The sequence below is a fragment of the Girardinichthys multiradiatus genome, chromosome 8 (genome assembly GCF_021462225.1).
Source record: "Girardinichthys multiradiatus isolate DD_20200921_A chromosome 8, DD_fGirMul_XY1, whole genome shotgun sequence".
NCBI classification, from domain to species: Eukaryota; Metazoa; Chordata; class Actinopteri; order Cyprinodontiformes; family Goodeidae; genus Girardinichthys; species Girardinichthys multiradiatus.
The window spans coordinates 37750039-37764680 of record NC_061801.1 but is presented as its reverse complement, the minus strand read 5'-3'; the positions used below and the strand labels follow the sequence as shown (position 1 = coordinate 37764680).

Here is a 14642-nt window from a genome sequence, read left to right as displayed (position 1 = left end):
TAAAATGATCATTTAATAACATGTAATACCTTTTTTTTTTGTTATTGTTGTCTGATATTAAAATTGATTTCTTAGATCTAAAACATTTAAGTGTTACAAAATAGTAAAGAAATTCTTAAATGTGCAAATATATTTTTACAGCTCTGTCATTCAAGGAAACCAGCTGATGATTTTAAGAGATGCTCTAATGACCAAACTAAGGGTTTATTTTGACTAAATGATAGAAACCAGCCAGCCTGCTGAAGTTGGCAGAAAAGAAAAGGGTCTTTGTTGAGCAAATGTCTAAATTAAGAGATGTGTTTTGCTTCATATGATTAGCTTGGGACATGACAGGTCTTCTATCTATTAGCTACTAATAGTTGATGAACTTTCTTCTTTATCTCCAGCCCGCTGGTTTAGCCGTGGATACTGTTGCACTCCCAAAGGCAGAGGGACTGGATCCACCGCACTACAGAGAGGAGAAGTCAGGTCAGACGTCAGATTTACCTCTAAGTGGTTTTGGTTCCGTGTCTGATTGCTTAGCATTGTTATTTTCTGTTTTCTGAATCAGATGAGGACACATACGTAGCAGCAGGACGCGCTTCTCCCCCAGCAGCGGAGGCAATGCTTAACGGCACAGAAAGTGATGATGGGATGCACACGGACCTATCAATAAGCAGCAGTAAGACTATGTCGCTGGTGAATGAAAATGGCACAACAGAGATCGAGACTCCACACGGATCTGTAACTGGAAGCAATGGCTTCATTCTCACTAAGGAGCAGCAGCAGCAGGACGTCAGCGCTGCAGTGACGCCCGGTTCAGGAGTTTCCCCTCTCAGGACTAACAGGCTGCCTTTGGGCTCGCTGACGGGGGGACAAACAGCCAAACCCCTCATTGCCTCGGCATCAGGGTGTGCGCAGAGTTCAGGTGCTTTAAGGACTGTCCCCAGCACGGGGAATATGTTGGGACAGGGGACATCGGACTCTAAAAATGGCTTTGCTTCAAGTCCCGTCATTATCCCACCACCCGTTACTGTACACAGAGCTCGGAAGACCATGTCCAGACCTGCGGTCAGCCCGGCACAGAAGGTAACACACTGTCCGTTTTCCTTCCTCCTCTTATTTGTTTGAATCATACAAGTGCATCTTCTGGCCTGTTTGTCCAGAACTGAGGCTGCATAGCAGCAAACTTCTTACTTTCTATCTGACATAAATATACAGTTCTGTTTAATAGTCTTGAGTCATCCTTCATTTTTTTTTTCGTATTTTCTGTCAAGCGGGTTGAAGTCTTTTTAAGGCTCTCACTATTAGTTCTTCACGTCTCTCATTTTCAGTGATTTCCAGAGGAAAGCCAATATTCCCAAAAAGATAAAACACTGGAAATTTGTGTAGTCTGTTTAGCCTTCCTGTTATCTGCTGATGTCTTGCTCTCTCACAGCGAATAAGCTGCAAACACAATGCTCAAAAAAATAAAGGAAACACTCAAATAATGAATCCTAGATCTGAATGAATGAAATATTCTCATTGAATACTTTGTTCTGTACAAAGTTGAATGTGCTGACAACAAAATCACACAAAAATCATCAATGGAAATCAAATTTATTAACCAATGGAGGCCTGGATTTGGAGTCACACACAAAATTAAAGTGGAAAAACACACTACAGGCTGATCCAACTTTGATGTAATGTCCTTAAAACAAGTCAAAATGAGGCTCAGTATTGTGTGTGGCCTCCACCTGCCTCTATGACCTCCCTACAACGCCTGGACATGCTCCTGATGAGACGGTGGATGGTCTCCTGAGGGATCTCCTCCCAGACCTGGACTAAAGCATGATGTCCCAGATGTGCTCAATCAGATTCAGGTCTGGGGAACAGGCGGGCCAGTCCATAGCTTCAATGTCTTCATCTTGCAGGAACTGTTGACACACTCCAGCCACATGAGGTCTAGCATTGTCCTGCATTAGGAGGAACCCAGGGCCAACCGCACCAGCATATGGTCTCACAAGGGGTCTGAGGATCTCATCTCGGTACCTAATGGCAGTCAGGCTACCTCTGGCGAGCACATGGAGGACCATGCGGCCCTCCAAAGAAATGCCACCCCACACCATTACTGACCCACTGTCAAACCGGTCATGCTGAAGGATGTTGCAGGCAGCAGATCGCTCTCCATGGTGTCTCCAGACTCTTGTCACATGTGCTTAGTGTGAACCTGCTTTCATCTGTGAAGACCACAGGGCACCAGTGGAGAATTTGCCAATCCTGGTGTTCTCTGGCAAATGTCAAGCGTCCTGCACGGTGTTGGGCTGTGAGCACAACCCCCATTTGTGGACGTCGGGCCCTCATACCATCCTCATGGAGTCGGTTTCTAACCGTTTGTGCAGACACATGCACATTTGTGGCCTGCTGGAGGTCATTTTGCAGGGTTCTGGCAGTGCTCCTCCTGTTCCTCCTTGTACAAAGGTGGAGGTAGTGGTCCTGCTGCTGGGTTGTTGTCCTCCTACGGCCTCCTCCACGTCTCCTGGTGTACTGGCCTGTCTCCTGGTAGCGCCTCCAGGTTCTGGACACTACGCTGACAGACACAGCAAACCTTCTTGCCACAGCTCGCATTGATGTGCCATCCTGGATGAGCTGCACTACCTGAGCTACTTATGTGAGTTGTAGAGTCCGTCTCATGCTACCACGAGTGTGAAAGCACCACTAACATTCAAAAGTGACCAAAACATCATCCAGAAAACATAGATACTGAGAAGTGGTCTGTGGTCTCCACCTGCAGAACCACTCCTTTACTGAGTGTCTTGATAATCACCAAAGATTTCCCTCTGTTGTTTATTTCATTTGAACAACAACATGTGAAATTAATTGTCAATCAGTGTTGCTTCCTAAGTGGACAGTTTGATTTCACAGAAGTTTGATTTACTTGGAGTTATATTGAGTTGTTTAAGTCTTCCCTTTATTTTTTTGAGCAGTGTATATCTAAACAATATACAGTAGCTTTTTATGGCTTTTATGCTTCTTCTGTCTTCATTTTTACCTTCTAACTGATACTGAAAATAGAGTCTTGTCTCACTAGCAGCATCCACGCCAAAGAGTGTTGTTGTCACTGTGACCTGGTAGAATAAATGTATGATATTGGAGTGTATGGTGGGTTCTGGCGGTATTTTCCTGGTTGGGATAAGTGTGGATAAAGACAAAAGAATGTGAATAATACTTGTTTTCCCCACTTAATTACTTGTCCCAGTGTCTAAAGGTTGCGTCCATGCCTTCATCATCAGGATTCCTAAAAGATTTTCATGAACAATTTCCATAATTTTCCAGACTCAGTTTTCTAAAGTTCAGAGTTCATACATGTTCATTTTGAAATCTAAAATACTAAGGTTCACTATGAATTTACGGCAGATATTTCTACATCTGGTTAACGCAGGAAAGGACACAAGGAAGGAACAAAAAATGAAGAAAGAAATCCATAGGCGATAAATGAATGAATGAAATGGATAGGAAATATTCCTTATTGTCCTAATTTAGGTGTACCCTAGAGTAGAGTACACCTATCAACAATAACATACTCAGATTTAAAGAAATGTGCAACTGAGTAGAATAATTAATAAAATTCACATGTGCATGTATATTGGTGCATAAAAACAACAACAGACTATTTACAAGCAATAGAGAAATTGTGCAAAATCAGCAGTGATGTAAACACTTGCGTTTGTTGGAGCAGAGATAGTTATAAAGTCTAACAGCAGCTGGGAGGAAGGATATGCAATAATACTTCTTTGTGCACCTAGGGTTCAGCAGTCTTTAACTAGAGGAGCTCTCCAGTTCTGCACCAGCTTCATACACTGAAGTGGGAGACATTGTCCTGCAGTAATGTTAATATTTCTAGAGTCCTTCTGTCTCCCAGAACCTGCACTGGGTCAAGGGGGCATCCTAGGACAGAGATGGCCTAAATGATTATCTGACCGCTTCTTCTCAGCTGTAGATAAGCTGCTGCTCCAACATACTACACCATAGAAGATGGCTGATGCCACCACAGAGTCAAAATGAGGTCTTAAGGAGTGCTGACGTCAGTCTCCTTGGCAGATGTTCTGCTCTGACCAGAACTTCAGTGTTGTGACTCCTGTCCAGTTTATTGTTCAGGTGAACACCCAGGTCCCTATAAGAGTCCACTGCAGAAATCCAACACCAGCTCCTTAGTTTTCCCTGCATGGATAAAGAAGTGGTTCCACTGGCACCAGTGCCAACGGTGCCAGCACAGTTCCCTGCGGGATCTGTACCACAGACCAGCCTGTCAGAGACGCAGCTCCTTGTCCTCACATACGACGGGCGGCTACTAAGGTAGTCCAGTGTCCACTGAGACAGATGGAGGTCCACTCCTGACAGATTCAGCTTGTCCCTCAGGAGTCCAGGCTGAATGGTATTAGAAGGACTTAAAAAATCAAAGAACATGATCCCCTCAGTGCTTTCAGGGTTCTCCAGGCGGGTCAGAGCTCGGTGCAGGAGGTAGATAATGGCATCATTCACCCCGATGCCAGGCTGGTAGGCGAACTGTAACGGATCCAACGAAGACCTCACCAGGGGGGCAAAGATAGCTGAGGATCAACCTCTCAAAGGTCTTCGTCAGATGTCACGTCAAATCGGATGAAGAACTGGTTCAGATCATTCATCCACCCTAAATCTCCTACAGCCAGGAAGTTTGGTTTGTGACCTAAAATTGTCTTCAGTCTCTTCCAAACCCAACTGATGTTTTACTGCTGCAGCTGGTCCTCTATCATCTTCTTTCTTTTTCTTAGTTCATTCTGCACAGCTTCTCATTGTTTCTTGATCTAAAGGCTCTCTTCTTCTCTTTAAGGATAGCCTTTGTTTCAGGGTTGATGCAGTGCTTGCTATTGGAGAAAAGCTATACCTTCATGAGGGGCACAGTGTTGTCCACACAGACGTTAATGTAGTCCACCTAGCTCTTTCCACACAGTGGAGCTGAAACAGTCCCGCAGAGCGTCTTCTGTCTCCTCAGACCACCTCTTCACTGTGCGTGTCATAGCTGGTTCTCTGTGTACAAGGGGTTTATACCCAGGCTGGAGATGAACCAGGTTGTGATCTGAGCCCCCAGGGGGAGGAAGACTTGATGAGCTGTATGCCTCCTTGGTGTGGCCGTACAATGAGTCCAGCTTTTTATTGTCTCTGGTGTGGCAGCTAACACACTGGGTGGAGGTCAGGGAGACATGATTAAAATCCCCAGAGATTATGAAAAGGGCCTCTGTTTGGAAACCGTCTGGAAAAGAGGCTGCTTGCTGCTGAAGTATTGGCAGAGGAGGGAACATAGACCATTATCACGATAACGTGTAAACTCCCCCTGTAAATAATACAGCCACATGCTAACAGCTAGCAGCTCAATGTTCTTACTGCACTGTCTCTTCAAAAGTTAAATTTCTTGAGTTGCACCATCTATCATTCACAAACGCACCTCCTCTCTTCTTACCGCTCTCCTTGGTTCTGTCGGCCCAGATTAAATAAGAACCATCTATGTTTATGTGTGTCCAAAGTTAGTGCGATTAGCCACGTCTCTGTCAGGATAACCAAGGAAAGGAGGTAGGACAAAAGGAAGGAACGAAGGAAGAAAACCACAAGGAAGGAAGGAGAAAATGAAGAACACAAGAAAGGAAAGAAGGAGACAAAGGAATAAGGATGGAAGGACATAAAGGATGGAAAACAAGAATAAATCTGTCCATCCATTCATTCTTTGTTTTTAGATTCAATATTTAGTCTGTTGATCTGTGTGGATATCTACCTTGAATCTCTATTTCTATTTTAAAAAATCTGCTGAAGCACAAAGAAAGCTTGACATTTGATGCTGGAAACGTTTCTAATGTTCACATATAAAATAATTATAGGAACTCTGGAATGGGATGAAATCCAAAGCAATTGGCCTCACCAGCTCCACATTGCAGTGGTCCTAACATTTTATTGTTTTTGTCACCTGCAGCTTATTAACAGGGAGTTGAGACAAGCAAACAGTGCCAAATTGGAGTCTCCAGTCACGCCAGATGTGCAGAAATCCTCTCCGCCTCCATCTGCGCCGAACCATCTACCTCAGAGTCCACCAGAAATGCCAGCTTCAGCACACACTGCTCCATCAGCTTCACCAGCAGCTCCCACAGAGCCTGCAGCTTCTCCACCTCCTCCAGCACCTTCAGCTCCTGCCAAGCTCCTCCTTGGTAGGACAGAGCCTAGAGACTGCTGTTTGGATTAACAGCATGGATACCTACTGATGGTTTGGTATGCTTCCTTTTCTCTGACACAGGACCCTACACAGCAGGCTTTTCATCTCGGAAGAAGAAGAGGAGGATGGGAACGTACAGCCTGGTTCCCAAGAAGAAAACCAAAGTTCTAAAGCAGAGAACCATGCTGGAAATGTTCAAGGAGTTGCAGCAGTCTACAAAGACCCAACAGGTCCTACATGATTGTTTAATAAACCAGTTTCTGTGGGTCCAGATTACATGAAAAAAGTCCATTTGTGCCTTAAATTGAACTAAGACAAGCAATATAGCCATGGTAAAAAGAAAGTACACCCTATTTAATGTTTTTTACGCATCAAGACATAGCAAAAATAATAATAAAGTCATAATTAGGCTCTAAAATCACTTCAATCTAACCTCAAATGTAGAAAAACCACAACAGATTCCAACCTGTTATTTTATAAACAAAGAGGAAGCCAGAATGGTAAAACTATGTACACCCTTGCTGCTTCTATAGGAGGGAGAAGTATCAGCCAAGTACTGCTAATAAAATGCATTCGAATAATGGATCATCATCAGTTTAAGCACTTCTGTAAATGCAGGAATTTTGTCAGTTTGCAGTGTGTTAACTCAACGCCAAGCTGGAAAGAAACAGCAATGGCCTTAGAACCGCTAAAGTGTGGCTGCCCATCAACGTGTTTAGGTAGGCTTATAAGGCCATTTATAAACAAGAAACCACAGCCATCAGGTCCTTAGTAGGTCTAGCCATGACATGAGCATTCACACAATGTCAGGGAGGAAAGACTTTAGCAGTGACCTTAAAACAAGACTGCTGCCATTTAATTTGGAAAGAGTTGAGAGGCTATTTCCAAACAATTGTTCAGATGGAAAACGTTTGAGACGACTGCGAGTGGTTCTTGGTGTGTCCCAGCAAATTCACACCAAGATCAGGCTGCGCCAAAACAACCCAACAGCTCCATCTAAGTCTCTAGATGTTAAACGTTATGGTTCATAGCAGGACAATTAGAAAACGACTGAACAAGTATGGCTTGTTTGGATGTGCTGAATCAGCCCTTTCTTTCAGAAAGAATATAGCAGCACAGCTTAGGTTTGCAAAGCTGGACCTGTGTAAGTTCTGGACAGAGACCAAGGTTTAGATCATTGGTCATAATGCACTGCGCCATATTGGACTAAACCAAGCATACACCTCCTACTACTGTTAAGCAGAAGGGTGGCTTATTCTGCTCAGGATCGAGGTACCTTGCAGTCATAGTCAACCATGAGCTTCTCTACAGAGGTATTCTAGAGTCAAATATGAGGCTATCTGTCTGACAAGCCTGGCCCAAACTGGGTCATCAACACGACAATGATTCCAAATACAGTGGCCTAGTCAAAGTCCAGACCTCAACCTAAAACATTCTGGCAGGAATTTAAGAGAGCTGGGCACAAAGAAAAATTCCCACATGAATCCCAAACAATCATGAGAGACTGAGAGTCAAACAGAAAATGAGTACCGATTTATTTCTGCTGAAGGCTGAATCATTGGGTGTACTTACTTTTCCTGTCACTGTGTCTTGAAGGAATTAAACCCTCTTATAAGACCTAATAAGATGAAGTATTTATATTTGATAATATTTTGGCAGCTTTATTACACAGCCATGCAGATCTTTCCTCTTTTCCATTCTGACTTTTTCAGTTTATCTCCTGATCTTAATGTCCAAGATGTCTTAATTTTTTTGCAATATCCCAGAGGTGCCCAAGCATATCCAGGTAGAAAAAACCCCAAACATTTCCATAAAATTGATGACCTTAAGCCTGTTTTTAAAACCTGGTTCAATATTTGATTTCAGTTTTCTCAACTAAAGCACTTTTGAATGAATCTCCTGCTTTCCAGAAAAGGGAGGTGGCTAACATAAACGGGGAGAAGGTGGTGAATGCATCCGAGGAAGACGAGTCGGAGGACCTGGAGTCTGAAGAGGAGATGCGACGGCAGCCTGCAGAACAAACCCTTTCAGCTGTTCAAGAAACCTCTGAATCTGCTGATCAGGTGGGAGAGGAAGAGATGTTTCTACTTCCTATGCAGCTTAAAGGAATGTTTCTGAAAGTTGGTTTGAAAGAACACGATGGCTTTCTGGGTTTTTCGGGTTTGGAGAAAGTTTGGATTAGAAGGAAACACACAGCGAATATCTTGGACAAAAATATTGTGAGTTTACTTTTTAGAAGATGTTGATGCTGAGGAAGTCCCTTTTAACTTTGATCTTTTGGAGGTGAAAGATGAGCACGAGTCTGAAGACTCCGAAGAAGAAGAAGATGAAGGAGAGGAGGACGGCACAGAGTCAGATTTGGTAGGATGTCCCTCAGAAGCATTAGTCTTCCTAGCTTCAGAAGAGAGTTTAGTTTCTGTCTTTTTGGAATGATCTCTGACTTAACTCCGATCTGCCCGTCTCAGAGCTTCGAGTCCAGCCTGAAGAAAAAGCTGAAGAAAAAATCAAAAGCAGACAGCGCATGGCTAAGACCGTCCAGGAAGAGGAAAAGAAGGACGGCCCCCAAAGGTGATCCGTCAGGATTCATAAACCTTTAATGTTTTTACATATTCTCACATTACAACCTCAAACTTTAACGTCTTATATCGGGCTTCTATTTAAACTGGGACTTGATTTTAAAGTAGAAGGTAAATGATAAATGTTAGAAGTGGTATTTTACATGCTGGTTCTGTGTCTTACTGTCCACGGTTTTGTTTAGAACCAGAGACGGATGTTCTGCCTCAGACTTCTGGTCAGGAGTGCACACAGATCCTACCGTCCGAGTGTGTCCACCTCAGCAAGTCTTCACACACCAAAGGTAAACTCGGATCCAGTCTGAATTCTGGTCAAATTTGGTTCTTTGAACTGATCCAGTCACTTTATTGCAGTAAAATAGTTTCTTATTAGCTTTTCTGTATTTTTATTTAGTCTTTTTGTTAATGTTAATCTCAGAGTTTGGTTCAAGGATCTGCTAAAGCTAAAATAAACGCCTGTTATAGAAAATGAACATCTCCAACCACACTAAGCAGGTTTCCAAAGAAGCAAGAAAATCAACAGTATTTTTATTTCCAGACTTTATTCTCTATCCGATTGTCTAAGTGATGTATCCTTCCTCCTTTGTGTCCTTCCATCCTTCATCTCTTGTATCTTCCTTATGCTTGCCATGCCTTCCTTTCTTCTCCTTCCTTCCTTAGTTCTGTCCTACGTCCCATCCTACCTTCCTTATATTTTTCCTATCTTTCCTTGTGTTCCTTCCTTTCTTGTTCTTCCATGTTTCACATCTAAAGTCTGCTCATTACAGGAATTACTCATAGTAGCATTTTGTGTACAATCATTTTCCGGGTGTTGAGTTTCAGACATCGGAGCTAGGATCCCGGAAGGACATTACACCCTGCTATGAACCAGCAGGGGGCGCACGGTACTCTATGAGCCACTAATTTGAAAAGCAGAAATGGGAATTAGCTGTTTATTCTTGAACCATCCTGCGCTTTTTATGCAGGAGGCAGGAGTGTTGGAGTTTGCTTAAAACATTTCAACATCTTTTGAAGTGTGAATTCTGGCTTCGTAATAATTGCGATCGACTGCAGCATATTAATAATGTGGTATTTTTTTGACCATGAAGGTCCCCAATGAGAATCAGCATCTCCTCCTCCTGGGCGTCCAGGTAAAGGTGGTGGTAGCAGAAAGCCCTGTAACCTTCTCGTACTTAAAGAGAGAACAGATCAGTGTCTAATTGACAGATATTATATCTTTAAGATGAGCCAGCTTGGAAATTGTCAGCCTAATGACATGATTGCCTAGGGGTTAGGCTTAGGCAAATATGTTATGAGACTAACGATATTCAGCTTTTATATGTTTGTGGAACCAAACACAACTGGATTTAGGCCCGGGGTTCTGAATGTTAACAAGGTTTACCTAAACATTTGTTGAGATCAGGGTTGAATCCAGGAAGGTTTTTGTTTTGTCTTTTCAGAGCCTTCAGGGTCAGCGATCGAGGAGGCTCAGGAGCTTCCGCTCTGCAGCTGCCGCATGGAGACCCCAAAGAGCCGAGAGATTCTCATCCTGGCGGACAGGAAGTGCATGGCCACAGAGAGCATGGATGGGCAGTTAACCCGCTGCCAAAGTGCTGTCCTGAAGCACGAGATGATGCGTCCTTCCAACTCCGTTCAGCTGCTGGTTCTGTGCGAGGACCACCGCACCGGCATGGTGAAGCACCAGTGCTGTCCCGGCTGTGGCTTCTTCTGCAGAGCGGTAAGACCTGAATCCCAGCAGTTTCTGCTCCATCTGGAAAAGGTTGGAACTTCATTTGAGTGTTCGTGTGATCCGGGTCTGGATAAGTGGGGGCAAAGGTGTATTAACAAACTTTATTCCCAAGCCATTTAGTGAGTCCATCTGTCTCTTCTTACGCTTGTCCACCCTCGATTCTCTTGTCTATAAATGTTTTTGTCTTCATACGTTCATCTGTCTGTCTGTCTCTGCCCCGTCTCTTTTCTATTTATCTGTCCTTCCTTTCATCTATTTGTCCATCCATACCTCCTTCCATCCATCAGTCTGTTTATCCGTTTTATGCAACTGGGAGGACATTGGAGATCAACTAAAGCAACAAAGAAGACACGGACAGAGGAATAAAGGAGTGGGGGGAAACTATGGCTGCACAATATATCGTCAGTGTGTGCAAAATTCATACTGGAAAGGACTGTTTGGAGTCCAGTAAGGTGTTGGCTAATGTGTCCCAACTAGTGTGGGTTTTTCATGCTAATGTAATATTTAGCCAGCTGGACATAGTCTCGGGGCAGCAGACGTTCACACCAGACCAAATGACCCTTCCCAAAATGTCGAAGGTCACAGACTGATGGAAGCACAGATGAGGAGAGGAAAGAAGAAAATAGGCAGATATCGCACCTGATATCATCATCACAATATTTAGTGATATTAGTCCCATCGGTAAGATTTTCTAACATCGTGCAACCCTAAGGGAAACCATGGAAACAACTCATTTCTATTCATATTGATCCCACCTGACATTCACTTTGTCAAGGATGAGAACTAGATGAAAACGAAATGTTGTAAGTTTCTTTTCTCACCTTTTTTTCTCTTGTGCCTCTGCTGTGAAAGAGTAACTGATCACGATTTGTGTTTTTCTGGTGCAGGGGACTTTCATGGAGTGCCAACCGGATGTCACCATCTCTCACCGCTTCCATCGAGAGTGTGCATCGATGCTGAAAGGTCAAAGCTTCTGTCCGCACTGTGGAGAGGAGGCCAGCAAGGCCAAAGAAGTCACCATCGCCAAGGCTGACACCACCTCCACCGTTCCTCCAGCACAGGCGAAGGGGCCAGCCACCCTTGGGGCTCCTGAGGGTCGAGCAGACACAACCACTGGCAGGTATGAGTCTAGCTGGAACACCACTTTCATTTATCCATTTCAGAGTCTAAGCAGGAAGGATTTTCTTTTGCAGTTCTTCTTGTTTGGCTCCTGTGGCTGAAGTCAGTGGCAGAGCCGACAGTTCGCTCTCTGCACATCCCACTCAGGACCTCGATGACCCGGCGGTCCCTGGGTCATCCAGGCAAGTGTCTTTGCAACCTGGAATCGGAACAATAGCGCCACCTACGCTCCCCTTAGGAACAACAAAAGAAACTCTGGAGAGTGTCCTGGTCGCCCTTGATACTGAAAAGTAAGCCAGTCCACACTGGAATTGTCTTCTATCTGCACCTGAAAGACAACATGATCTGTGACACGTCTCTTCTTCTCTTGTTTCTGTTGTTAGAACCAAGAAGTTGCGTTTTCACCCCAAACAGCTTTACCTCTCGGCCAAACAGGGAGAACTGAAGAAGGTGGTGTTCATGCTGGGTATGTAAAACCTCCTCAGGCCTTTCATTCACACCTCAATGCTGTGCAGAAGTCATGATCCGTCCCTCATTTCTTTGCATTTTCTTACGAAGCAACCAGACATCGTTGTAATCTTGTACATTGGTCTGTTTAACGTCTCTACAGGTGCTCTGCATGTCTTTTAAAGTGTTTCTTTAGACATTGTCATTTCCTGTCTAGTACTTGACCTACCCAACTCTGACCTGTGGTCACATTTTCCACATCCTGTCAATTTACAACCAAAAACATTATATTTTAATGCGTTTTTTTTTTTTTTGATAGACCAAATGATGCAACGTTTTCAAAATGTTTTACCAAGAGAAATCGCTGGTTAACTTCCAAGCATATAACGGTCCAGTCAAAGTCCAGAACCAAATCCAATTGAGAGTGTGTGCCAGGATGTTAAAACTCTTGTCACAGATGTTCTCCATCCAATCTGACTCAGCTTGAGCCATGCTGCGAGGAAGAATAGGCAAAGATTTCAGTTTCTACATGAGGAAATCTGGTAGCAACCTACCCCATAAAATGTCAATAAAATGCATTGAAGTTTGTGCTTGTAATGAAACAACATGTGAATAATGGTTTCTTTACTTGTTGGCGCAACACTGGTTCATCCTTTGTGTTCAGGAGACTTTTCAAGCCTGAATGATTCATAGTTCGGTGCTGAGTGACCTCAAAACGTCCTTCAGCTTGGAGAGAAAACATTAAATAAAAGCTATTTCAAGACTATTTCATATAACTATATATTCTTCTGCTTTGAATTCAGGAATCTGAACTGATATGTTGTTGCTTTATCCGTTTAGTGGATGGTACCGACCCAAACTTTAAGATGGACTCCCAGAACAAGCGTACGTCGCTGCACGCCGCAGCAGAGGGAGGATACGTCGACGTCTGCCACATGCTGGTTCAGGTGGGCTAACGTTTCTGCTCTCAGTGGGAATACCAAACGAAGGTTCAAATCCTGATTCTTACATGGTGCGACTCCACTTCAGGCCGGAGCAAACTTAGACATGTGTGATGAAGATCAGAGGACTCCGCTGATGGAGGCCTGCGAGAACAATCACATGGAGGTGGTCCTGTTTCTGTTGAGAGCTGGAGCCAGCGCCATGCACAAGGTAGATTAGCTTTATCCCTCACACTACATCCTCTATGATTACAAAATTCAGGCTTTTTCTTTTTGGAAAATTCTTAGGATGTTTAAACTGTTTTTTGCTTCTCTTTCTAACAGGATGTTGAAGGGTTCACATGTCTCCACCTAGCGGCAAAGTCTGGTCATTACAACATTGTAGAGCACCTTCTGTCCACAGGGCTGATTGACATAAACTGTCAGGTCAGTACATGTTCCTTCAAATCAGGTAATTAGAGGAAAGGCTTACCATTTTAAAGGGACAGTGTTAATGTCTGAGACTGTAGTGTTTTACTTTCAATAACAATTTAAGACAAACATCTGCATTTTCTTCTGTACGACACATTTTCATCTCGTGTTTATTTGAAAAATTTAGTTTTACTTTTCATGTTCCCTTTCTGGAGCTTTCCCTTAATGTTGTTGTTGTTTTGTTGGCTGACAGGGTTCCTAAGAACTCTAGAAATAATTGGAATTAAATGGAAGTGTAAATAAAGGGAATGGGCAAATATTTGTATTTTTGGCCAATTTTTCTTCATTCCTTTTTTCAAAAATTGGCTCCATCCATCTATTCAAACGGCAAGCTTTCCAACCATTTATCCAATTGCCTGCCCATTCAATATTCAGATAATTTATCTATCTTCCCATCCATACCTGCATGTGCATCCTTTCTCCCTCCCTTGCTTCCAGTCGGTGGTTTTTCTAAATTCAAGATTTTATTGCCAGACATCTGCAGAAACACCTACTATAAATTCATATTGAAGCTAAGAACTGGGAACTCTGGAAATTTGAGTTTGGAAAAGTATGGAGCTTATTATATATAATAGCCTGTTTTATAGCCAGTTTGCAGATTTTTCTATGACTCTTTTTAAAATCTGCCCAGCTCACATCCACCAATCCAGATCTTCAACTCAACTGTTTATGCACTGTTGGAAAGTTCATGATGGAGTATGATTCAGAGCATGCACATACTCTCCAATACTCTCTAATACATGGATAAAGATGAGGAAATCAGACTTTCCTTTCAGGAAGAATAAAAATCTGAGCTTATTTCTCCTTTCCACAGGACGATGGTGGTTGGACCGCGATGATCTGGGCCACAGAGTACAAACACGTGGACCAGGTCAAGCTGCTTTTGTCCAAAGGAGCAGACATCAGCATCAGGGATAAGGTCAGTCCAGAAGGTTTTTGGTTTTACTTTGTTTAGTTGATTTATAACAAACTGCACCCAGAACTAGAGTGTTTTTTTCCTCCTGTGGACAGGTCATTATAGCTGGTTAATTTATCTCTGGTCAGGTAGTCAGTCTGCAAACTGCAGTTCTAAAACATTGTTGCCTTAATAAGAGTGATGGGTTGTCCTGTTTTTTTTTTTCCTCGCTAAAAACTTTTAAGAGCACAAGTATCTGTCCCTCGTGTAA

At 43.2% G+C, this 14642-nt stretch overlaps 1 protein-coding gene across 3 annotated transcripts in view; it reads left to right on the top strand.

Annotated features, from left to right (window-relative positions):
• Positions 1-14642, top strand: part of ehmt1b (euchromatic histone-lysine N-methyltransferase 1b) — a 43271-nt gene that overhangs the window by 18445 nt on the left and 10184 nt on the right. For all 3 annotated transcript variants that reach the window (XM_047372736.1, XM_047372737.1, XM_047372738.1), the window contains exons 2-17: positions 387-468; positions 551-1068; positions 5960-6191; positions 6278-6426; positions 8107-8259; positions 8480-8557; positions 8662-8764; positions 8955-9053; positions 10209-10486; positions 11386-11618; positions 11692-11907; positions 12001-12083; positions 12905-13011; positions 13094-13216; positions 13330-13431; positions 14291-14395. In XM_047372736.1, the coding sequence (XP_047228692.1) occupies positions 387-468; positions 551-1068; positions 5960-6191; positions 6278-6426; positions 8107-8259; positions 8480-8557; positions 8662-8764; positions 8955-9053; positions 10209-10486; positions 11386-11618; positions 11692-11907; positions 12001-12083; positions 12905-13011; positions 13094-13216; positions 13330-13431; positions 14291-14395 (2661 nt within the window). The remainder of the gene's footprint in view (positions 1-386; positions 469-550; positions 1069-5959; positions 6192-6277; positions 6427-8106; positions 8260-8479; positions 8558-8661; positions 8765-8954; positions 9054-10208; positions 10487-11385; positions 11619-11691; positions 11908-12000; positions 12084-12904; positions 13012-13093; positions 13217-13329; positions 13432-14290; positions 14396-14642) is intronic.